The sequence below is a fragment of the Thunnus albacares genome, chromosome 9 (assembly GCF_914725855.1).
Source record: "Thunnus albacares chromosome 9, fThuAlb1.1, whole genome shotgun sequence".
Classification (NCBI taxonomy): Eukaryota; Metazoa; Chordata; class Actinopteri; order Scombriformes; family Scombridae; genus Thunnus; species Thunnus albacares.
This window is the reverse complement of record NC_058114.1, coordinates 4,170,795-4,195,647: the sequence shown is the minus strand read 5'-3', so window position 1 is coordinate 4,195,647 and position 24,853 is coordinate 4,170,795. Positions and strand designations below refer to the sequence as shown.

Genomic DNA, 24,853 nt, shown 5'->3' with positions numbered 1-24,853 from the left:
AAGCCACTTTAACACTTAAAACTCTTTACTGCTGTGGTTTAATGCTTTCAGGCAAGACACTCACTTGAGTTGTGGGACATTTTGATGGAAATACTCATTATTTGTAACCCCATTGCCATTATGAAATAAAATATTATGGTAACATTATTATTGCATTCATGATAATGAGCTGAGTGTAAAAAAACATGGATTATTACACAATCTAATGGTTTATATTTTTGTCATTATTTGTTGATTGTTATTTCATTATGTCTTATTACATTATGGGTTATTCATTAAATCCCATCCATTAATCCTGTCTGACAAATAAAATTAAAGAAAATGTTGCTGCGTATGCAACTTGACAAGTAAAGTTTTTTTCAAGCAATTTTTATTAGAACATATAACACAAGCACAGTGAAATGGGCACACAGGGCAGTATAAGGTCAGAATAATTTAAAACCAAACCAAAACAAACAAATAAATAAACAAAATGAGCCGGGGGGTAAAGCACATAGAATTTAACAAAAAGCACAACCCTAACCAGGAAAAGATGGAAAGAGTATTTACACTTGTGGATGTGAAATTTAATTTAGTCAGTTTTATCAATTTAATTGATCAAATATAACTTTCCAGTATCAATCCTGTCATGGTAAAAATAATTTAAAAAAAAGAAAAAAGAAGACATTTTCCTATTTCAAAGAAAAGGCAGGATGAATTCTGGATATAAATCCTTGCAAAGACATATAATCGGCGAATGACAGTCTCAGAGGAACAGTCACAAAAAAAAAACAGGCAGTATTTTGACAAGTTAATAATTGTTTGTTTGTTTTAAATCCAAGCCTGTAAAACCAAACTGAGGGCTAACAAAGAATAATTACGTCATCCGAAAACGCCTGTCATCGTCGCTATTCGATGACGAAAAATTTCAGTTGTAAACATGGAGGAGAGAGAAGCACTGAAGAGGCAAATTGATCTTTTACAAAGTAAGTCTCCTTTTTAAGATTGTGGACAGGTTTATCGGCAGCGGACGGGTCAGAAAACACGTTTTATCTGTTGCGCACTTTAAATACAGAGCTGTCGCGCGGAGGCGGGCCTGCGCTGCTCGGTTAAACCGTTAACCGTTAGCAGAGACCTCTCACATGTCGACATGAGACATTGCTATTTTTATCTACTCTGCATAATACATTATATGTAGGTATAAAAAATTAATATACCATGTGTCTCATTCCCACCGGAAGTATGCGACCCACTGTTTGTGCTGACATCAGTTAACTAACGTTTCCTGCAACAGCCAAATAGTTCAACCATGTTTTACTTCTTGGTCCAGATATCAACAGAAAAAAGCCAGAAACATGAACATTAAACACAAACACAACAGTGTAAGAAAGAGAAGGACAGTAATTTACAAGATTCTGTGCAGTGGGAGCGGACTGTGTGCTAGCATATTGACATGATAAAACACTGTGTGTGTAAAAGCGAGGTGTGTTTTAACAGGATATATACAGTATGTAGCCTACAGTTAGCGAGATGGAGGTGAAGTGGAGTCGGTATGTGGACCGTCTTTGTATGTTTCTTCGTTCTGTCATAACAACTCTAGAGAAAGCTGGAGAGGAAGCCAGAAACTTAAATGTTCATCTTCTAGGTTTACACAACAAATTACAAAATAAACCCACGTAATTTTTAACAAACCTCTGGTGATATTTAGCTATGTGCCCAAGTACCGATGACTTTTTCCCTAATAGAAGATACTGATGGATGACATAAGAAGGGAAATGCTATCATTAAAGGATAGGAATCACAACTTTCCAAGTCTGTTTTAAAACAACAATCAGGTGTCCATATGAGCAGTGAAAGAGATTTTCCTCGCTGCAATCTTTCCTCCTGTTCATATTGGCTGTTAAAAGATCCCCTACAAATGTGCTTTCAATGTAAGTGATGGAGTTAGTCATATCAAGTGGATATCTGACACATTTACATTCACTTTTTAGCATCAAATTCCCCCTTTGTGTTTCCTCGGACAGTGTTTCCCTGTTGAGCTGCAGGTGGAAGTATAGTAACAAAAAGAGGAACTTTGGCACTAAAAAGACTGTAATGTTGAAAGATATCTACTTGATTTGACTCATTTGGTCGGCTGAAGCTTCATATTAGCTTCAAATAAACTTTTAAATACATTTTTCCGCAGTGGATTTTGTCCCCCATCACTTAAATTGTAAGTGCATTATGAAAGGATCAACAGTATGAACAGGAGGAATGATTATGGCAAGAGAACAATGTTCATTTGGGCACATGGCACATTAAACTCTGGATGACCCAAAACTTCTTGCAGTTAAACAAAAACAAGACTGAGATCCTTGCGGTAGGTGTCAGAGGTCAGATAGAGGAGATCAGTTCCAAACTGATCCTGCTGTGTCTGAAACCTAGTGAGCAGGTTAGAAATCTAGTTGTTACCATGGATTCAGAACTTCACAAGTGACATTACTTGATGCTGAAAAACTGATTCATGCATTCATCTCCTCGAGGCGAGACTAATGTAACGCCCTTTTGCTGGGCTTCCCAAATAAACTGTGGGACGACTTCAGCTCATCCAAAATGCTGCAGCCAGAGAACCCACTGGGACAAGAGGATATTTTTATGAATTTTGTCTTTTTTTATATATGTATTTAAATATGTATAAATGATTTATTGTATTTTTTTTTTGTTGATATGTGTTGTGTATGAAGCACATTTAAATTACGTTCTATGAAATATGCTGTACGGATCAATTTGACTTGCTCCTCTTCTTCTTCTTCTTTGGTTTTACTGGTGGACTACAAACTAACATTAAAGGTGCATGCTGTACGTCATGCTATTCACAAACAGGTCTGTTGTCATGTGTTTGTGAGAGAGAGAGAGAGAGAGAGAGAGAGAGCGGGGCGCACAGCTCCAAAACTAGAAAATCAATATGTGGCGGGCAATGTTGATATTTTAGCAGGCCGCCACAAATAAATTAATGTATAGGAAACCCTGGATTAATCAAGAAAATAATCATCAGATTATTCGATATGTGTGCAATGTGCTGTACTAAATCACTCCTGTTTTTGAATTCTCAGATCTCATCAATAAACACAAGAGCGTCCATGGCGACACCCCGTTCACAAGAGTCGGGCAGAGGCCTCCAGAAGCCTCGACGTACGCCAGAGGCAGGGGTCACAGCGCATCTGTCATTCACCCTCACAGCTTCAGGGGGAAAGCGTATGTCCCTCAGAGCCGTGGAAGTTGGAGGAAGGCGTACTCTCTAAGAAACAAGAACCCTGAGTCCTCTGTTGGACAATCGTTAGCTTCTACCTCCTCCTCCTCCGTGCATCAGTCTAGTCCCCGAGCTTTATCTCACAGCACGACACTGCCTAGCAACAGCAGAGGAGAGGACACTGATAGAACCAAAACTGCCACTTTATCATCAGGGATTACTGAACAGAAGAAAGATGGACATATGAGTAGCATCACAGGGGTTAGGGGAGTTGCAACAGAGAAGAAAGCCATACATACTTTTAGAAAAACAGCTGTGTCTCAGCTGGAGGATGGACAAAAAGGTTCAAGCTCAGCAGGCAGAGGACATGAAGAGCAGCAGCAGAAGGCTGAAGGCAGGTGTGTAGTCCTGCCAGGAAAGATAGCAAGTAGTTCTTCAGAAGCACCTTCTTCAATCAAGGCCAACACTACCACCACCAGTTTACAGAACATCTCCCAGTTACACACCAAACCTTCTATGACAAGCAAAACCAGCACCGAGACTAAACAAACTATTCCAACCACAACTTCAGCAACACCTCCTCACTCTGCTCTGTCTAAGTTGTCAAAACAACCTTCCGTTAACCTTCCCACATCTCAGACCAGCCAGGCCCAAGTTAGCGCACCTTTTTTGAAAAAATCCAAGTTCACCTGGGTTAAGAACCAGAGTACAGGAGGAGGGGAGCCCAGACATGGTAGCTCCATTTCCTCACCCGCAGGCAAAGTTGTGACTGTTGCCCCAGTGTCGGGATCAAAAGGTGGAGCTGCCAGTGAAAGCTCTCCTATAGCTGCAGTTAGTAAGAGAACCCCTGCCAAAAAATTACCTCGAAAGCTTAGTCCGGTTATTGTAGCCCCTAAAACCTCTAAGTATAAATGGGTCTCCTCATCTGCTGGAGCCCAAGCTAAGACGTCCAGAAAACCGCTATCCCCAAAAGCCCTGACTCTTCCTCAGAAAGTTGTGGAGAAGGGAGAAGCCGCAAAGAAGCTCAAACCAGGCTCCACTCCCCCTGTAAAATTGAAAAAGGGAACAGTGGGCTCCTCCACCACCGGCTCCTCGCTCAGTAACCGTTACCGCTGGAAGGCTGGTGGTCAGAGGACCACTGCAGCAGTGACGGGAGGGGCAGCGGTGGCCCGTCGTAGATCTGCCTTCCACTGGACCTCAGAAAAAAGCAACAAAGGAGTGAGAGGAGCGCTTGTAGTTTCTCCAACTTTACCCCAACGTGCCTCCTTCCCATCCTCCTCCCCTGGTGGATTCAAGCTCCGCAGCAGGATGAAAATCATAAGGAGGTCCGCTAGCAGGTACGGGATCTGGAGTGTTGTTTTTCTTCTACGGCAGAAGATTTTTGCCTCACTGTCTTGTGTCAGTAGGTGGCAGCAAAGCATGACTTGTGATTCCTTGTGCATGAAAGCCTGCTGATCAATAGTTCAATATGTTTGCTCACCATCATTTGTATAATAGTAACCTCTTATTTACCAGTGTTTCCAGTCTGATTGTGCTGTTCTCTTTCGCCCTTTGTCCTGTGACCTCAGTGGAAGTGGGTCAGAGAAGGGGAGCAGCCCGTCAGCAGTAAAGCTCTCCCCTCGGGGCCGGATACACACCTTGACCAGGACACCTATAGGAGTTAGGAGGACACCCTCCAGGGAGCTCGTGTCTTTTGGTAGACACAAGTTGAGGCGGCTCTCTCCTACCTTATCAAGGACAGGTAAGGAGCGCACGCTACAAAGTTTATTTTTGTGTTTTCAAATGTCTGACGTAAGAGTTTTTCTTTCATGAGCTTTTGCCGTAATTAATTGCTTTTAATGAGCTGTCAACTGACTGTATGGATAATAATATTTCATGGTTAAAGGAGGGCACATGCTGTGTCTGGCTAGTTATGGTACAGCTGTGTTGTCTGTGGTCTTATATTATAGTTGCTTACATTCACCATCCCTCTAAAGTGTGTTCTCAGAAGATCCATGGCAGTCAGTTTTCCCAAGTTCAAATCTCAACCTACCACTCAATAACAATTATAGTTTATGTCCAGAGGTTGGCGCTATAACAACCAGTTTTACATGCTGGTCAATAACTCCCTTACTGTTCATTCTGTATTCAAAAATCTTACATCCACTCATTCTTCACGTCCAGCTGGATTCCTGAATCTCTCTTACAACATTCTCCTACATTTCACTGCTAATAGTTTTTAGCTTTGACCTATGTTTTGTATGCTGTTATTTACATTCTTACAAAGCTCATTAAACCTAGTTTACACATGCACTATGTTCACTAGATTTACCACAACAAACTGTATGATCTCTGCCAAAAAGCATTTAGCTGTTAAAAACCAAGTGAAACACATACTCAGTACACATAGAGGACGTCCTCATCAGGTAGATTAGCTATTATTCAGCCTCTTGCGGGACAAGATCATATCTGTGACTGGGTCCACATATTCTGAATAGACGATAGATTTCTTAGTAGCTCTCACTCTCTAAGTCAACCTGCCAGCTTCACCCAAAACAATGTCTTGTCTCGTCCTTTTTATGTGCCATCAGGGAGATATTTGGGTCAAACCAAGAGTCATTTGAGCAACATGTTCATCTTGATTGTGGTGTTAATTCCAACAAACATGAATATTTTGACTTGAACATTTTACTGGCCTGTAAAGAGATTTCCTCCACAAGGTATCACTATCACTCCTTGGATTCTTGCTTGTTTTTTTGCTTCTTAGTTTGTAGCTTTTTGTTGACTTGTATCTGTTTTTTACTTTGGCACCATGTTTCTCCTCAGTGCTAGTGTCACTTCTACACCACCTGTGCCCCAGTATTCTCAAACTGATGCCAACTACATACCATTACTGTAGTGTAGCACAGTATGGACTATATATATAAATAGTCTGAACACATTCTTGCAATTTTTATACAAGAAATTTGTATTTTACCATAAATAAAAATTGTAGCATGTGGGCTCACGGACGTCAATTAAAACAGAACTTTGAAATTGCGTTTCCCTTTATTACTTTTGTGCATTTGTATCGTGGGACATCAACAGCACACTCAGAAATTAAATGTATTTTAAATACATATGGAGTACTTAATTCTATCAGTCATCCAGCCTGAACATGCCTCATACTCAAAACCTGCTCAGAATCAGTGTGTCGTGTGTATTTTGGACAAAGCTGGTAAGTAATTGGCCTTCAGCTGCACCTCTGACAGCAGCTATTACAACCATCTCCAGTAGAGGGCAGCAGCTCACATCCATGTCTTCCTTGTAGAGGCTTTGTGTTGCTGGCTGTCACCGGAGAGGCGTACAGGCGGACTATAAGAGGAGGAGGAGGAGGAGGAGGAGGGGAGAGGGGGGGGGGGGGGGAGGTTAATTGATTGCCCAATTCAGCCGTGATGGCGAACAAGTGCCGATAGCGGGTAATTTGCAGAGGTGGAGGCAGGCAGCGCCGCTGCTATCAAGCCCTGGCACCGCTCTCCCTCCAGTAGATAAAAAGGAGCTAATGCATAATTATCCTTTTGCAAATTGGATTGTTTTAACGAACTGTAGAATATAGGCCTAACCTGATGGAAAGCAATCATTGTTTTTACAGCCCTCCCTCCCTCTCACTCCCCCCTCCCCCTCCCCCCCTCTCCTCTTGCCCCTCCAACCCTCCGGTCATTCTGCATGTACCCTACACGCCTCATGCCCATCTTGGTGTAATCTCCCATACTCATTGAAGTCAGAAGACATTAGAAAAGCCATCACTATTAACGTTAGGCTTTATTTGTCCCCATGGCTCCCAGTCTATCTGTCCACTTCCTTTTCTCTGATCCTTTCACCGAACTTCCTGTCTCACCCCTCTTACATCCCTTCCTCTTCATCATTCTCCCTACTTTTTTTTTTTTTTTTTTTTTTTAATCTCATGTGTGGAACCTAAACGGCCTACAGCGGGAACACATGCATCTCTAATTAAAGATGTGGATTCAGAATCGGAGACACGGGAAAGGTGGAGCCGGAGGAAGATGGAGCGAGGAAAGCTGCTCATAGCCGTCTGCGCCTCCGATAAGAGCTGCTAATAAAGAGCAAATTGAATTACTAATGACGGGAAGCAAAGTCCTTATAGATGAGCCCGTTAAAAACCAACCTTATGACCACTCACACATGCATGATAATACACACACACACACACACACAAAACAATGTTTCTTAATTTCCTCCTCAATGACTAGCTTTAGCTTCCTCTCTCTCTGTGTTAGCAGGCGGGTGTTTTTCTGAGGCGCTCGGTTATCTGCGGTTTAATTTAAAGAGGTTATAAACCTAAGTAAGCAGTTAGGGCTGTAATGAATCGAGAGGTGTGTGTTTGTATATATATATATCTATATGTGTGTGTGTGTGTGTGTGTGCTTGCATGTGCCCGGAGACAACCATGTAGCCCCCAGATAATCTAATAAAGCAGATAAATGTCAGGAACGGACAGAACACAGAGAGAGGAAGAGTGCTGAGCTGAGCGGCTTCAGGCCTCATTTGACAGGCTTCTGGAGCGTTTTAGGTCTCTATCTCACTCCGCTTTCTTTCCGCCCTCACCATCTCTCTTCCACACTCTCTCAGTCTTTTTTTTTTTTCCCTCCTCTCTTTAGCTGTCTTCAACTCTACCGCTAATATCCGCTGTGACTTTTTTAAGCCGAGTATATTACTGTGAGGACACTTTCTGTATCATCCCGTTTTGTGTCTGAACTGTATTATAAAGTCAAGAGAGTTGGAAGAATTTTCTAAAAAATTAAATTTTAAAGTGCCAATGTAAAGGGAAAATGAAAGATCACGGCGCGGCGGGTAATAACTCATGACATTAATAATGTCATAAAATATTTTTTGTACACAAATTGTTAAAAGCTGAAGGCAAAAGTGCACGTTTTCAGAAGACACTTGAATATGAAACAGACTTGTTGGAAATCAAACTTTTCATGAGAATCATTTTACTGCCTTCTGAAACTTTGTATAGACAGGGCTATAATTTATGTTCCCTTGATTTATTATAAATAATTAAATTGCAGGGAGAATGTTCTCATTGTTTTGACCGTTATTCCTTTTGATTATAACATTTTACTCACTGATCTTCTCTCATTCTTGAGATTTAAGAACATGATACAACTTTACAGCTTAAATACAGCAAACATTCAGACAACCAGAATGGATTTAAACCAATAGTTCATCAATACACACTGTCAAATGATTCAAAAGTTGGATGAGTATTCCTCTATAAGCCCAGAATGAATGTTAATGTTAATGAATGACATTAATACATGAAAGCTTGTTTATTTTGACCAAATTAGAGTCATTTATAAGTGAAAACATCCACTTTATTGAAAATCAGCTGCATCCATCGATCAGAGTTTAACCAGGAAGTAGCTCTGCGGCAGCTTTTGAAAAAATCTGTCTTTGTTTTCATTCACATAATATAAATGGTTGAAGTCGATGATGAAGATGTTCAGATATGTGCAACTGTTCATTCCTGATAGACTTTATAACATGAACAACGTAATTCAGTTTGGATAGGATTCGGTTAAAATGATCGTCGCTGTGATAACTCTCTTCAGACTCATGGATGTACAGTTTTACTCAAACAGGAACTTGTATCGTATTTCATCTTCTCACAAGTACTGTACGTGCCTCAACCAATCAGCACAGGTGTATTAATGTAAACCTGTTGTCAGTCTGAACCGAGCCTGTTTGTGCGTCGTAGTAGAAGTGACTCTTAACAGTGGCAGCGCTACCACCATTGCTCTCTCAGCATCAGTTTACATGCTGCCCCCCCCCCTCCCCTCTCCCCCCACCCCCACCAACACTCCGACACCATGGAGCCCATTACCACCACAAAAGAATCCTCCCTCCTTACCCCTTCCTCAGGGATCCTGTTACCGCGCTGAACGTGATCCCATTTATTTAACCCATAAATCATACGTGCCGCTCGGCATCGAGGCCCGGCTCTCACTGACATTCTCCATTTTCTCCAATGATATTGTATGTACACTCTGCCGTATGTACGGACACATGCAAACACAGATGGGATACGCTCGAGAAACAAGTGGCTTTAACGTGATGTGTAATAAATTGTTCCACAAGTGCACCGAGTATCAAGTTCAGCACGCAGCGGTTCAACCCGTGTTATATTTGTGTTGCTATGAAATTAAGCAAATGAATGAATTTGTGTATTATGTTTCTAAAACAAAGGAGCAAAAGCAGCTTTTTAAGAAATCTGTAGGACAGAGATGTAAGCTCATTTCATCTCGTCCTTTACTAGTGATGAATATAAAACACGTTCATCACTAATTTACTGTTTTGTTTTATTCATGATGAAACTTTTGTCCTCTGGTGCCTCCTCTTTCTGTTTTCTCTTCTCATTTTTTTAAGATACGATTACAAAGTTGCACTTAATTGAATGATTGATATGCATGCTTCCAATCTATCTCTGTTGTTTGCAGCCCCTCAAAGAAAGACTGCAGCGACATCCAGTTATGTCTTGATACTTGAAATGCATCAAAACGCCTGCAGTCATTGTTTTTCTGTGGTAGCCTGCACTCCTATGAGGGTTGATTTATGTCACTTCCTGATCAGCAACTCTCAGCTAGTTTACCTTCACCACCTCTTCAGTCTGTACGATGCGTTCAGTGTGCACTACAAGTGTCAAATGATGCAGTGCTCCATGTTGTGCTGTAGTGTCTCAATCTCCAGAGTAAATGAGATGCATGTTTGTCAGTCAATTATAGCAGAAGTTTACTGTTCATGTCCTGCGTATTCCTTAAATAAAATGACTGTGACTGTGAATCTGGCCATTTACTACATGTAGTCGTTACTACTACATGCACCTTTTGACATTTGTTGTAAATAGTTTATTACAAACTGTTCAGTTTCAGACTTTTAGATTTGGATGCGTTGTGATAATTCAGAAAGTTGCACAGACTAATTTGTTTACATCCAACTTCTCTGTTGCACCGTTACAGTTGTGTATTTTGAGTTTTTTCTTGCTCTTTTCTTACAACACTGGTTGTGTTTTATGTGTCTTTCAGTTGACATAAAAACACAAATCACAAAATATTGCAGCCAATGCATTTATCACACAACATGCAGCTGCACTCTTTTAGCCTAGTATGGCCTTTTTTGACTTTTGTTTATTTTTGTTTGTTTATTTGCGTTACTCTCTGGTTCACTTTTCCTTCACAACGCTGCCTGTTGTCCTGATCGTTCCTCTCACTGACTCACTCTCCCACATTTACACACACACAGGCAGCTTATAGAGGACATTAACTCACTGTTTGTTTGTTTGTTTGTTTGTTTGTTTGTTTGGACCTCCGTGCACACAGTTGGTGTTGCTATACTGGAAGCATTACACTATATCTCATGCGTACATATGTATGCTGATCTTTCTCCGAACTTTTTATTGGTCAAATGATTTTAATAGATGTTTGTGTGTGTGAGTGTGTGTGTGAGTGTGTGTGTGTGTGTGTGTGTGTGTGTGTTGGTGTATATGATTCTCCCATCAGCTGCTTTTCTACATACCGTTCTCTAAATGCCATTCCCCAGTGCTCCCATAGTATTATCAGTTGGACGACACACACACATTTGCACCGTGTAGACCTTAACCTAGCGCTCACACACACACACACACACACACACATACACACACACACACACACACACAGGCATTCTGCTCATTCCTCTCCACTTTCTCAGGCTCTCTGTGTCAAACAGGTGGACCTCTGTCTCTGTCCCTCTCTGTCTGCAGCTTTATGTTTCTTCCTTTCTCTTTATATCTGCCACCAGTCGCGCACACATGCCGTACGAGACATGTGCGCCCACACACATGCAAACAGAGTTGTTGCATCGCCGTAACGATTTAAGCTGCTTTCGCCGTCGCAGACACAGAGACGGAGCGTAAACAAAAGATAACATCTACTTTAGAGTTATGTTTGTGTCTATATATATATATATATAAGCAGTACGGCTATTTGGTTGCAGGAATGATTCAGTTTCTCATGTAAGACGGGTGTCTTGTGCAGGTCGGGACTCAGTATAGCTCCGTGTCGCGGTGCACGGTAACATTTGGCATTTTGATTAACCTCTCAGGACCCAGGGAGTCGTGCATGCCAGTGATCAGACCCCCTGTACCTACAGTACGTCCACATGAGTAACTCCTCCCCATCTGTGTTGTAAGAGCCCTCCTCCTTCCCCAGACTCTCATCAAACTGTCAACTGGCCATAATTAAAGTTCTGCCTCATTTAGAGTTCAACATGCAGATGGACCTCGCTGGCCTTCATGGAGGACACACACAGAGTAGTCAACACTTTTAAATTAATGCGCCGCTAAAGCTGGTCGAATGACTGGATAACTTCTTTTGAGAAAAAAAAATAAACATGTGCAACAAGTTTTATGTATGTATATATTCTGAGATGTTCCTTAAGTCTTTTATTGATAACACTGGATCGTATATTTGCATGAGCTTAGAGGGCTGTCATGAGGGGGTGTTTTTATCCTGTGGATCTGTAAGGGAGGGGGGTGGGGGGGTGGAGGGGAGAGTTTAGAGGCATGTGTTGAAATGTGTAATCAATACTATTGAGTCCTGAAACTTTAGCCAGAGATTACTGTGACTCCTTCCCAGTTAAGGAGGTAAATGTTTTCTTGGTATCCAGAGGAGTGGCACATGTGCCAGGCTGTCCGAATAAATCAGACACCTATCAGGACGCAGGCAGAGCCGTACTAATTATTTGAGAACACATGGCAGACGATGCCGGTGTCATTTATTGGTAAACGACTTGGCAGGGGAAAAGGGTTGTCGCGGTGTTTAGCTATAGGAGTATGAACGTGAACTATGGTGTAACTTTCCAGTGTTTGAAAAGGCTCTTGCTAATTCTTCATGCTGTTGTCTTGAGTCAGTGATGGTGATTTTTTTCTCTGGTAAAGCAGTGATTTCAGTGTTTTTTAAATTGATATTACTGCTGTCTATTGTACAATGCATGCTGTAGAGTATTTTTCTTACTTTCTGGTGGGGCTGCGTACTGTTTGAAAAATGTCAATCAGTGTTTCCCCTAGATTTTTTTTCAGGCCCGGTGGTACGCACCGAAAAAACCCTAAAGAAGCACTCACATCACGTCAAGAGTTTCCCAGGCAACGACACAGAGGTTGACTCACGTTTCAGAACAGTGCCGCACAGAGGCTCTCAAACGCGAATGATTATTGATTTGCAAATGAATGGATATTTGGCATTAAATAAAAGATTTTTTGGCCCGGCGGGGCCTCTTGTTGGCCCGGTGGAGGAAACACTGTCAACACTGTACTTGGTTTGATACCTGAGGTTTGGTACTGATACCAAAATCAAAAATCAAGTATGCTAAGTGCACGTATGGAACATTTTTGTATGTGCATTTTATAGTATAGCAGAGACTTCAATGTCTTCCATTAATGTGTTGATTACTGCTGTATAAGTATAGATTGGTTTGAAGTCTGTACTTCACAATGGTAACTTTGTTTATGCATTGTGAAAAATTGATTTGCCTACAATACTGACATTAATGGAAAGTATTGCTGCAACAGTTGTTTATTTGAACGTCAGAAAATTAAGCGGCATCGTTTTTAGTTATTTTCAAGTAAAAATGATAAAATTCTCTGGTTCCAACTTCTTAAATGTGATCATTTTCTAGTTTTTTTAGTCTTCTATGATGATAAATACATTTGAGTTGTGGACTGTTTGAGGACGTCATCATGAACTTTGGGAAACAATGATTGACATTTTTCACCATTTTCTGCCATTTTATAGACCAGACAACTAATCAATTAATCAAGAAAATAATAGAGAAATTAATCAATAATAAAAAATAAATGTTAGTTGCAGCCCTAATGTAAACTAATTCTTTGAACTTAAAGGTATACTATGCAGGATCTTCCTAAAAAAAAAACAATATATAGACTCATGCAAATATAAAAATAACATTTAATTTATCTGATTCACAGATTTGTTCTCACCAGCGCCCTCTTCATTCACTCTCTAGCTCGCTCGACCACTGCTGCTCTCTCTCTCTCTCTCTCTCTCTCTCTCACTCGCTCGGTGAACCGGGGAGGAGGGGCCAACTTTGAATGCGCGTGTGTGTGTGTGTGTGTTTACAAACACCAACCGACCAATCCAGCGTAGTATACCTATAAAAACACATTCTGAACTCTGAACACTACAGCCTGCTTTACAGAATAGTCAACAGAAATGTAAAATATTCATGATATGTAACACCTGCTAAAACCTTCAAAATCACTGCTACAGTCCTTAAACTGTCACCTCAGTAAAATATTTAAAAAACTGGGTAAACTCAACACACACACACAGCAAAATCTAACCTCAGTTTAGTTCAAGCTGTTTCCGTTTACTAATCAGTGTGTGACATTATATCCAGAGGGCTTTGGGTCTTGTGTCGCATTAAGCTTGTCTGTTTTGGTAAAAGGGAGGAGAAAGTTTGGGGGGCTGCTATGAGCTTCTCCATAAATCTTCACCTTTTGTCAGTTGGAGAGCGTGCCGGTATAGTTGCCCTGCTGTACCCTCGACCCTATGACAGTAACCCTATCCTCCCCAGCTCTCCTCCATATGTCTGCACACACCAATGTGTTACCATAATAATCATTGGGGGTTTGCCGTTTACGTGGGAAGATGAGCAAAGAGTCTGAGGAGCGCCCGGCATGTTAATTATGTCCCACACACACACGGTCCTGGACACATGGTAGAGCGGGGACTGCATGTCTGCGGGGGGTCACTGGTTGGTCATTCAGGCTTGGGCAGGGTTATCTGGGCACCGGGCATGGCTGTTGACATGGGGGAAGTTTATCACTTCAGTCCTTGTTGGGGATATCTAGGAAGTTTATAAATTACTATACTGTACTATTTAATCTCGTAATGCAGTCTTTATTTTAAGGGGTCAACTCAGGTATCTCTATATTAGCTTTGCAGAGCCAAAGTTGAACTGTGGATTAATCTAAAACAATGGTTGAGCCCAGTTCTTTGGGTCCAGATTGCTACGTATACTTTTTGGCACAAAATGACATTGTAGCTGTCTAATCAGGGATGATTTTAGTCTAGGACAAGGCAACAACATAGAAAAACATTATCATAAAGCCAATTATTATTTGTCACAAGTCTGTTGGTGAAACAGACTTGGCAGTAACATTTTCCTTGTTATCAACTGTGGGGGGTTTTCCATCATATTGGAAAGCAAAGAGGCCGTAGGATGGAATATTTTTCAACTTTGAACACTCAAAGGAGACCTTCGAAAGACAAGGTGCCCAATGTGCACAAGCAACATGCAAGATGATTGAAAACTGATTAATGAAATGATTAAACTAAATGCTCCTCTCATTGTAGGCTTCAAACATCACAATCTTTGGGCCAAATACCTCATTAACAGTAATGTACTGATTGCTCGCAAAAGGTATTTGCACGTAAGAGTTTTTTGAAACTTGTTGTTGCTGCACAATTCTCTCAAAAAGAAAAGCCTAAACTTCAAACAGAAGCTTCACAGCTCAGTTCAGAAATTTGTTTAAATAAATTGTAATGCAGCCTTTAAGGTCAGGACGACACAATAGATCCAAATCCCAGACATAATAGTCTTATGGATATATAAGGCTTTTATAGACTTTTATAGGCTTTTATAGGCTATTCTTAGAGTGCGATATTATAGAAAAGAAGTATTGTTTTGGTATCATATTTGTTCCCAAAACCTGGGTATCATATTGGCTCTAGTGTCAAAACTGTTGCCCAGCTCTACTTCCACTACAGACAGAACATCTTTAGTGTGGTTACGTACGTGCTGTTTGCTCCGTCGACCAAATTTGGGGCTCAGCGCTCTAAAGGGGTCGAGACCTTCAGGCTCAAGACTCGTGTTGTTGTACCATCACTACAGAGGTCACACTAACCACACACATGTACACACACACACAGTGCTCAGGCTTTTTTTTCAGTACTTTCCCTTCTTTAATCCTTCTTTGTGGTTTTCACTCTGCAGTCACATTCTGTAACTGGTCACCCACACCCTCACTCTATTTCTCTACTTCCTCCCTGTCCACGGGGATTAAACGTATTCCCCTAATTGATGGCTTGGCTGCAAGTCTCAGTAGGCTGCCTGAGCCAAGTGGAAGCCAAGACTCATATCCCTGTAATGTTAGTGAATTTTGTATCGTCATGTGAACTGATCATCCCTTCTAGCTCAGGTTTTATGACTGTAAGCTTTTATCTTTTTTATCTCTGTCTTTCTGTCTGTCTCTATCTCGATTGAGATCCCCGAGGCCCTCCCCATCCCGTCTACTCCACCTGGCGCTCCATCCAAACCCTAAAGCCAGGCTTCAGGTCGAGGCCCACAGGCTGCAGGGGGAAACCTGACTCCTTATCTTCTTGACGTGTTTTTTTTTTTTCAGCCTTTCCAACTTTCCATTTCAGTCATACCGGCCTAGACACCCGAACCCTTCAAGTCTATTCTGGTCTTGTTGAGTTATTCAGTGACCCCCTACTATCTCCCCCAATGGTTCCTACAACTCCTTTCCCACCCATCTAAGTGCCTCCTCGCTCCCCTCGTTCATCCCTTTCCTCCTCCCTCTTCGACCACTTGCCACGTCCCTCCCAGGGGGTAAGTTAAGTTTTGATCAGTCTCTCAGGGTCTCCTGGGTATTTTGACTGGTTCTCCAGCTATGATTGGCATGCAAACCTCTGAGCTCAGTGCCCCAACTTTCTCTTATGTCCCTGACCTCCCTGCTCTCGGAGCTGGGGGATAGACTCCTTAAATCCACCATAACCTCCCTACAGGTGTTCCCCAGATCTAATCATTAGGAATATCTTTGTTGACGTTGGGAACAAATGTGGAGCAGATTCTTCAGCAGAGACATGATGGACAGGTGTTAACTGAATGATTAATTGGTCCTGTCAATCTCTTACTGTGTGTCTTTAAACGATAATTCTGGTTTATTACAACTTATTTTTGTAGTTTGTAGCCAGAAACATTTAAATAGGGTTTTACTGCAATGCACATACAAAGAAATTCTATTTTAACAGTATAAACATAATTTAGCTAACATATGTATAATTGACATTTTTCTTAAAAATTGATAAATTATATTAAGACACTCATACAGGGTCACTGCAGTATTATTTCTGTCTTTGATCAAATACTATATGCTACTATATACTATATGCAACAACTTTAGCGTGTTAGCATGCAAACGTTTGCTAATTACCACTAAACACAAAGTACAGATGAGGCTGGCATGTCATTAGTTTTGCAAGAATTTGGTCATAAACCAAAGTATCGTTTGACGAAAGGTCGGGGAAAGTTATCAAGATTCGTCCTCTGAGGAACACGAGCATGTGAACCAAATTTCACAGCAATCCATCTAATAGTTGTCAAGATATTTCAAATAAATAAAAATGTCAGCCTGATGGTGGCGCTAGAGGAACAGTCTATCACCATGACAGCAGGATATATTGTGTGGGCACCGTGGATATCTGTATCATCCAGTAGATGTTGTAATATTTGACAGCACAAGTGAAAACTACTGGCGGCACTTGAAGAAAAGTCAACAAAGTCATTAGAATTTATCTTCAAGGGACCATGACTATGTGTAGCAAATTTCATGGCAATCCCTGTTAATAGTTGGTGAGATATTTCCCTCTGAACCAGTTGTCAACCTCATGGTGGCGCTAGAGGAAATGTCAGGAGATCACAAGTCATTTGGATTCATCCTCTGGGGAGCCTGAACGTCTGTACAAATATTCATGGCAAGCCATCCAATAGTTGTTGAAATCTTTCACTATGGACCGACCAACACTGCATAGACTCATGCTGCTTGCACCTAAAGGTTAGCCAAATATATATTTTGTTATGAGGAAAAAACACTAACAGATCTCCATATTTGTGTTGCTACATCTCAGCAATATGGTGAGTACAGTGTATAATGGAAATGACGGCCAAAAGTAAGATCCACGTTGTAATAAACCTTTAATTTTCCTTTTCTTTCTCCTTTTCATTCATCTGTTTCTCTCTCTCTCCCTCGATCTCACTTAACTCCCTCCTCCCATTACCACACCACACGTAACCCTCCCACCTCCCCTCCTCCGCGGGGCCTCAGTTGTGTTTTGGTATTTAATAATGGATGATTGTTTGTGTTTGTCAGGGCAGCACGCTCTTGTTAAAGGGCTTTAAGATAACTGCTAATTCCAGTAGGGCTGTATTGATTAGCTGCGCTGGGTGAGGATTGTTTTATAGCCCGAGAAGAACGCCGCATCCCCCCTCCATCATCCCCTTCCCGTGCTCCTACGGTACCTTCTCCCTCGCCTCTCCCCTCGTCAAGGGTCTCTTTCTCTCTCTGGTTGAATAATTAATGCTTAACCTATTTAATTAGTGAGATTTGCTCTGAACAGAAGCAGAGTAATTGAGTCCTCAACTCGGTGCGGTCGAGGGAAGTGTGTTTGTGTTTATCTGCGTTGCTGTGTGTGTGTGTGTGTGTGTGTGTGTCCGTCGCTCTAGCAGCGATGGCAGCATTAAGTGGCTCACTTCCTCCTGCAGCCTCATTTGAAACGACTTGTGTGATTTACAGTAGAGCGCTGCGGCTCCTTCTACGTAACTGTCAGTGAGTTGGCATCAGCGGCGTTGGCATTTGTGGTCGGGGAGGTGTAACTGTTTTGGTATGGCAACGCGGGCGCTGGAAGCCGCGTCCGTTTCGTTTTCGTGCAGCGATCATGCCAACATGGTTGGCATGGAGGGCAAAAGGGGGTTTAGCAGTGATAGGTGAGACTCAGTCTGTGAGCTCTGGGTGTGATATTAATAACCGCTACTACAGACCAAACAATGATGCAGGATTTGTTGACCATCTTTGGTGTTGTAATAGAGGCTCAACACGTTGACCCGACATTCCGATCGAGTAAACCGACACAAAATGTTTAAGGAGTCACGGTGCTTAGTAGGGACATTAGTTTGGCCGCTGTTATTTTTTGACAGACACTAATATTTTCACTTTAGCACAATGTCTTAATTATTGCTTTTGTAATCTTTTATTAAGCATTTAACTGCAGCAAAGACCCCTGTGGCCATCGAAAGTGTCTAAATTTAAAGGTTTGATGTGGATACGTTTTAGTTTTCAGTGTGTTTGCATGTCTGTATGGCTGCAACCGTTTTCAGTAGTAATTAATCTGTCAGCTATTATTTCCAATTAATTTATAGTTTCTATAAAATGTGAAAAAATGGTGTAAAATTCCCCCTCGCAGTCGACCAGTATCCAAGATGAAGTCTTCAAATTGTTTTGTCTATCAATCCAGAACTCAAAGATATTCCATTTACAAAGATTATAAAACAGACTACAGCAGCAAACCCTCACAGCTGAGAGGAGGAAGCAGAGATAAATCATTTGATATCAGGAAATGTAATAATTTTTCAATTAATTGGATGATATCTTGATGATGATTAGTTGGTCTGTTCCTAATTTAAAGCCTGTCCGGTGGTCGGTTATCCGCAGTTGCTAGTGTCTTTTGGCAGTATTAATGGTTTGACTGCGGTCCCACATTGACGGGCAGTGGACTGCAGCAGGCTGCATTGATTGGTCAAAGAAGACTGCTGATCTTGATTTCATCACGTCTTCTCGGGCCAGCAGAGACTTGGCAGGAAAAGCCAGAATCAGGGGTCAGTACTATTTATACTCACCTGAGAGTGGGTCAGGGTGTACAGCCAGATTCAGGACTCACATACACACACACACACACTTACTTAAACACACACCTGCACGTGTACGTGTACATGCGTGTGCACTTAAGCACAGCTGCTGTTGCATTCCTGCCTGTGAGCTGCAGAGGGGGCTCTGCACATGTGTGCTGCTGGCTCAGCAACCTGAGCAACTAGTGCCCTCCCGCCCCGCTCAGATCAGAAACCTGTCACAGCGACACAAAAGTCAGGACGAGGATTGTTTTGCACACACTCTCTGCATCACGCATGCGCATATTTACACAGATGTGCTCTCGTGTCAGCATCTGAAACCACTGGCAACCTTTTTTTCAGAATTAAATCCGACACCTTACTTTATTTATTTTTTGGAGGATGATGACCGGGGAACATTACATCATAGCAAATGTAAATGTGAATTTCTGCCAGCAGTTTTAACTGATGCCTTTCTGCCGTTCTGCTGGTTCTCTTCCAGCAGTAATGTTTCTGTCACACTGATTTTGTCTCATTTTTTTTAGTGTCTCACTGACAAATGAGAAAGACTGATAGATACTGCCTATCTCATTAAACATTTGATTTCAATTTAGTTAGAAAGACGACCAAAAAAGCCTTACCTCTCAACTAATCACATTAGCAGTTTTTTTTTGTCACATCCTCTGATTTAAGCTTAAATACAGAAAGAATTCAGTTTTTATTTCTTTGGTTCTGGATCATTTTAAAGTCCCTCAGGTTACCTACATACAGATGTTAAAGAAATGACTACAGCAACTAAACATCTTTAAGTTTAATTGACAACAATATGTCAAAAATGTGCCAGATTATAATCTGGGAGATAAAGAAATATATATACAAACAAGATAACATACACAGCAGGCACACAAAACATATGAGTCATCAGATTAAACAGTAATGATGCAGACAAATACAGTAAAGGCAGTAAACATAAAACATATAAACACCAACCATCTAATGAATGGCATGAATATTAGATATCACATACAACCTGCAGATTTAAAAAAAAATTTAAAAAGTCATAAATGGTTAGAATAAAGTAAAAACATTTTAGTGAGAAGGAGTCAGTGTGACATCATTTCCTCTGTGTAAAGTCACCCGCTGAGTTGACTCGTAGCTGATGGTTACATCAGGTTTAATCTTCAGTATCTCTGTGGGAGGATCTTTTTATCTGTGGTTGTGTTGCTGCAGGTAAGTTGGTTTATTCATGGAAACAAGAATATTGAGTTGTGATGTATTAAAGCTGCAGGTTGACCTTAACCAGAGAATGACAAACAGCCAGGCTGCATCATGAATGTAAACACCTGGATACCTGGATCTTTATCACTTTCCAGGATGTTGTCATGTGGCTTAAAATGCTTTAACACATAAATACACTCTGCTTTTTTTTCCCCAGTTAACAATCATGAAGGTTCATGCACATGAACACACTCATCTCCCTCTCTGAAATTCAGAATAAAAACCCGAAGCGTCCGTCCCTTCATGACCAACACTCTTCTGTGTGTCTGTAGAGAACAGCCAGTGACTGTGAGAGAGAGAGAGTACAGTATTGATCTGGGGCAGTTCATTTTCTGCTGTCCCCAGTGAGTTGCTCTGGGGGAAATAGCTAGTTTGTCTCCTGTCATTGTAGCTTCAGAGTTAAAGAGGAGTAAAAAAAAAAAAAAAAGAAGAAGAAGAAAGCCACTTGTCTAACGGAGACAAGAGCATCACGACCACAGACGTCGTCGTCAGTCACGGAGGAGTTACGGGATCAAACTGCCTTCGTTTGGGCCTAAAATATTATGTTACGCACAGGATTGATATACTGTCCCCCTGAACACGAGTTTGTGTGTTCTATGTATCTGTGTGTGGGGCTAATATTGTGTGCGCTCTCCCTGAAGAAGGCAATATTGATCATTTGCCGTTTACTGTCCCCTGCTCCTGTGTGAATTGCTCTGTGGGAAGTGGTTAATTTGTCTCCTGTCCAGGGGGCTTCTCTCAGTGTGTGTGTGTGTGTGTGTGTGTGTGTGTGTGTGTCCCTGTGGTGTGTGTGTGGTTAATTTGTGTCCTGTCTTTGGGGGGCTTAGCCGTTAAATACCTCACTCTGTCTCTGTGGAGACACACACTGATATCATTGATCGTTTTGTTCGATGACAGTAATGCTGGACTGATTGCCAAATAGCTGCCATTAACAATATGAACTCCAATGTGAGTAAAGAAAATGAACAGTGGTGTGACCCACTGGGGACAACAACTGGTTAGTAGATTCTTATTTCTCATGGTTGATTGTTTTTGGAATAAGTTTATTATTAAAAGTTCCTTTGATTTCCATCCACCATCAGATAGAAAACCATCAGCCACCATTTATACATCCTGGTCCAAACATAAAGATCCTAACATTAAAAAAAGAAATAATTAGTGACATCAATGCCACAGAAAGAGGCTCTTCCTGCTTTTTTCCAGATCTACTCTGTCAGAACTGCTTTTTGAACGGTCGAACAGCTTCACAAACCTCTCCAATGTTGGGAGCTGTGTCTCACAATTTCTATAACTAATAAAACTGACAATCTGACATTCACACCCACTTCACGCCGTGATTGGCCAGCAGAGATGAGAAAGGAGGCAGGGTTTTGACTGGCTTTGGACCTTTTTCTGTCACTTACGAGGGGGAGGGCACCCCAAACTTTCTGGAATTGTTAAAAAAAAAAGTCATTATAAATCTTTCAGTTGGACCTTTCCAATCCCCATCAAAGTACTCTCCATGAGATGCTTGATGATACACTGGTCCCAGTGCTTCTCCTGTTCCTGGAAACATTTGCTGTAGTCATCTTTTGTCAAATTACTTCATGTTATTGATGGAATTTTTGAGTTCCACTTTGTATGTGTTTACTTATCCAGTGTACAACCAGTGTATAAATGCAATCTGAAAACGTGAACGGTTGGTGTTGGGTGTTTGGAACAAACTACGTCCTTCTTTTCAAGCATAATCCAGCCTTTGCAGGGACTAACTGACACATGGGTAACTCTGTCGATTATTTCATAATATATGCATTCATTAATATATCTAAAATGATAAAAACAAAACATTGTTACAACTAAATATATTTATAAATAAGTATGTGCGAAGACAAGGAAAATGAGACGGGAGAGGTTTTTCATCAAGGCCTTTAATGAAGGTTAAACCACAGACAGGAAGGTTGTGGCTCAAGGCTTTATGTCAGGTTTATATTCCACAACCATCCCATAGCACTATGGTTAAATGAAAAGGTCAAGCCATATAGTGAAATAAAGAAGCCACCTCGTTCCATCCTGTTTCTGTCAGAAACATTAGATCTCGGTGCCTCCTGCTATCACCCCCCCCATACGCCTGCATGTACGCATCTGTGCGTGCTTGCATATGATACTTAATAGCATATCTGCTCTCTTACAGTTTAGCTTGAGGTTCACGACCCCCGGGTCTATTTTGGAGAGGATTACCATGCTGCTATTTCCTCACTTATCTCTCTCTCACATTGAGGCTTGTCTTTCAGTGCATTCTTGCTTTAATGAGTTTGTACATAATAAACGACCGGTTCGAAGCAAAGCGTGTCCAATTACCACAATGATGAGGATTGTTTAACCGGCGCACCTTTATGTCGAGGGGAAAAGATTTTGTTGTGTCACAAATTTGGACAGTTATGTGTATTTTTAATATTAGTCGCATTAAAACCTTTGAGGACGAGTTACACAGTTTACCTTAAATCTGAGTCATAGCAAGATTTGTTCTTCATATAGCAACAGACTTCATGCATGAATGTTTAACACTAATTACACATTTTCATTGTTTAATTGAAGGATAAGAAAGATGTCAAGTTATACTGAAATAATTGATAACATATCAAATGTCATACCAATAATGATTCGAGCTGTTATTGTCTTATCGGGACAGTATTGTTGATCGATCAGTAGGTTTTTCTGAAACTGCAGTGTAAGACACGTTCAAAATACCCGTTCCCATTGTGTTCTATGTGCACCCACTTACCGGCGGTATCTCCGACACACGTGTGCTGACACATGTTGATCCGTCAGGATACGCCACTCACTATCTTATTTTCTAGCTTTGACATTCTAGAAAAGCAGTAGATGTATCACATTTGTCGCCAAAATTGGCTCATCTTGTGTCAGTATGTGCTACAAGCATCAAATGACATCACGTTATGCAACGCAGACGGTGTGTATTGCAGTCAGTTTGCTTACCTTTTTGGCTAAGGATGTGATGCCGCTAATAAGCAGCGTTGATTTAGTTAAGCTAGAGTACATGAAGGTTGGACAATTATTGTTGCGGATTATAAAAACAAGCCTAGAACTGTCATATGACGATACAATAACTGTGATCTCTCTGTGACTTTATGTAGCGACTAGACTGATGTTAGTCTGGTCTCAGTGTTATTGAACAGAGGCCATGCTCTGCTCTGCCGTGACTTTGAAAGACCTTTATTAGTACATATGCCTCTGTGTATATGTTTGCGAGCCAGCGGTTGGGCAGCGGTGTCCGCTCCTAGCAGATGCCCGTTCCTCCTGGTTGCAATCAGCATTTTAGCGGGCTGCTGCCAGCTCTTCCCTCGGCCCAAAGGGACCAATTAGCGGCTGGCAGCTGCACCCAGAATGCCACCATAGAATGAGGGGGCTGTTGAGGATGGTCCGTGAGAGAAGGGCAGATAAACCTAAGGACACACATGTAGACAAGGAGAGTAACGCTGAATTATTACAGAACTGAAACTGAAGAGCGGATAGCTTAGTGGGAGCAGACTAATTAATGGAGAGCTTGAAGAAGAAGAGAAAGGTGGAAAGTAGCGGTTGGGACACGGTGTTTATTTGGAGCCGTCTTCTTCAGAGCACCTGCTGGTCTTCCAAAGGCTCAGAAAGAGGAGAGTGGAAGCCCCTTGGCCCCCTGCCCTCACCAAATTAGCACCCGAGCCGACAAGAGACTTGACTGTCCCTTATCATGCCGTCGTCCCCCCTTTCTCCCTCCTGACCTTTAGCCCCTGAACCCTCACTTTTCACCCCAGTAAATGCAGTACCATGTCAAGAGCCGATGTCCCCCCCCCTTCCCCCCCTCCCGTCACTGAGCTGACCGTGGCCGGGGGCCAGAGTGAACCGTCAGACACAAGTTCTGTAGTTATTCCAGCAGGCCCTCTTCATTACATCGAGACTCAAAGGTCAAATATCAGTATCATTTCCAAGGGTCATCTGTAAATCTATACTCTATATATTATTGGACACACAAATCTTTACAGTAACACAAGCAGGACACTTTCTTATCCTAATTCTGTCATTATATATATAAGGTACCGGTGAAGGTTGAGTTAAAAGGCCGTCGTTAGGGTAGAGGGACGTAGAAGCGACAAAAACAGAAGGAGAGAAGTAGCGTTTAGCTAATATAGGAGGCCCTCTTCATGACATTAAACACTAAAGGAAGTAAAGATCAGCATGATAAGAGCACAACTCTGCTAACAAAAATAGAACAATCAGCAATCCGTGCAAAATCAATCAAATTTCATAAAACAAACTAAACAATTACACAACAATTCACTCTTCTGGTTTCATCCTTTCTACCAAATGTTGGAATGTAACTGCAGGGATTTCTCCCATTCAGTCACAAGAGCATTATTAGTGAGGTCCAGCACTGATGTTGGGTGGCTTGTTGGTGTTGGATGGGATAGAGGTCAATGCTCTGCGATGACCAGTCAAGTACTTCTGCACCAAACTGGGAAAACAGTTTCTTTCTGGAGCACACAGGGACAATGTCATGTTGAAACAGGAAAGACAAACTGCTGACACTACGTTGGAAGCACGTTATTGTCTAAATATGTCATGGTAAGTTGAAGTTAGAACTAAAGGACCTGCTGCACACCACATATATAGTGTAGATGCAGTAAATTATTC

At 41.5% G+C, this 24,853-nt stretch overlaps 1 protein-coding gene across 1 annotated transcript in view; it reads left to right on the top strand.

Moving 5' to 3' along the window:
• The first annotated feature begins 863 nt into the window (after positions 1 to 863).
• The window catches only part of zc3h3 (zinc finger CCCH-type containing 3), a 69,733-nt gene continuing 45,743 nt past the window's right edge, over positions 864 to 24,853 (top strand). Inside the window, exons 1-3 of the mRNA XM_044361095.1 lie at positions 864 to 965; positions 3,072 to 4,545; positions 4,777 to 4,949. Coding sequence (XP_044217030.1) covers positions 920 to 965; positions 3,072 to 4,545; positions 4,777 to 4,949 — 1,693 coding nt within the window. The 5' untranslated portion in view covers positions 864 to 919. The remainder of the gene's footprint in view (positions 966 to 3,071; positions 4,546 to 4,776; positions 4,950 to 24,853) is intronic.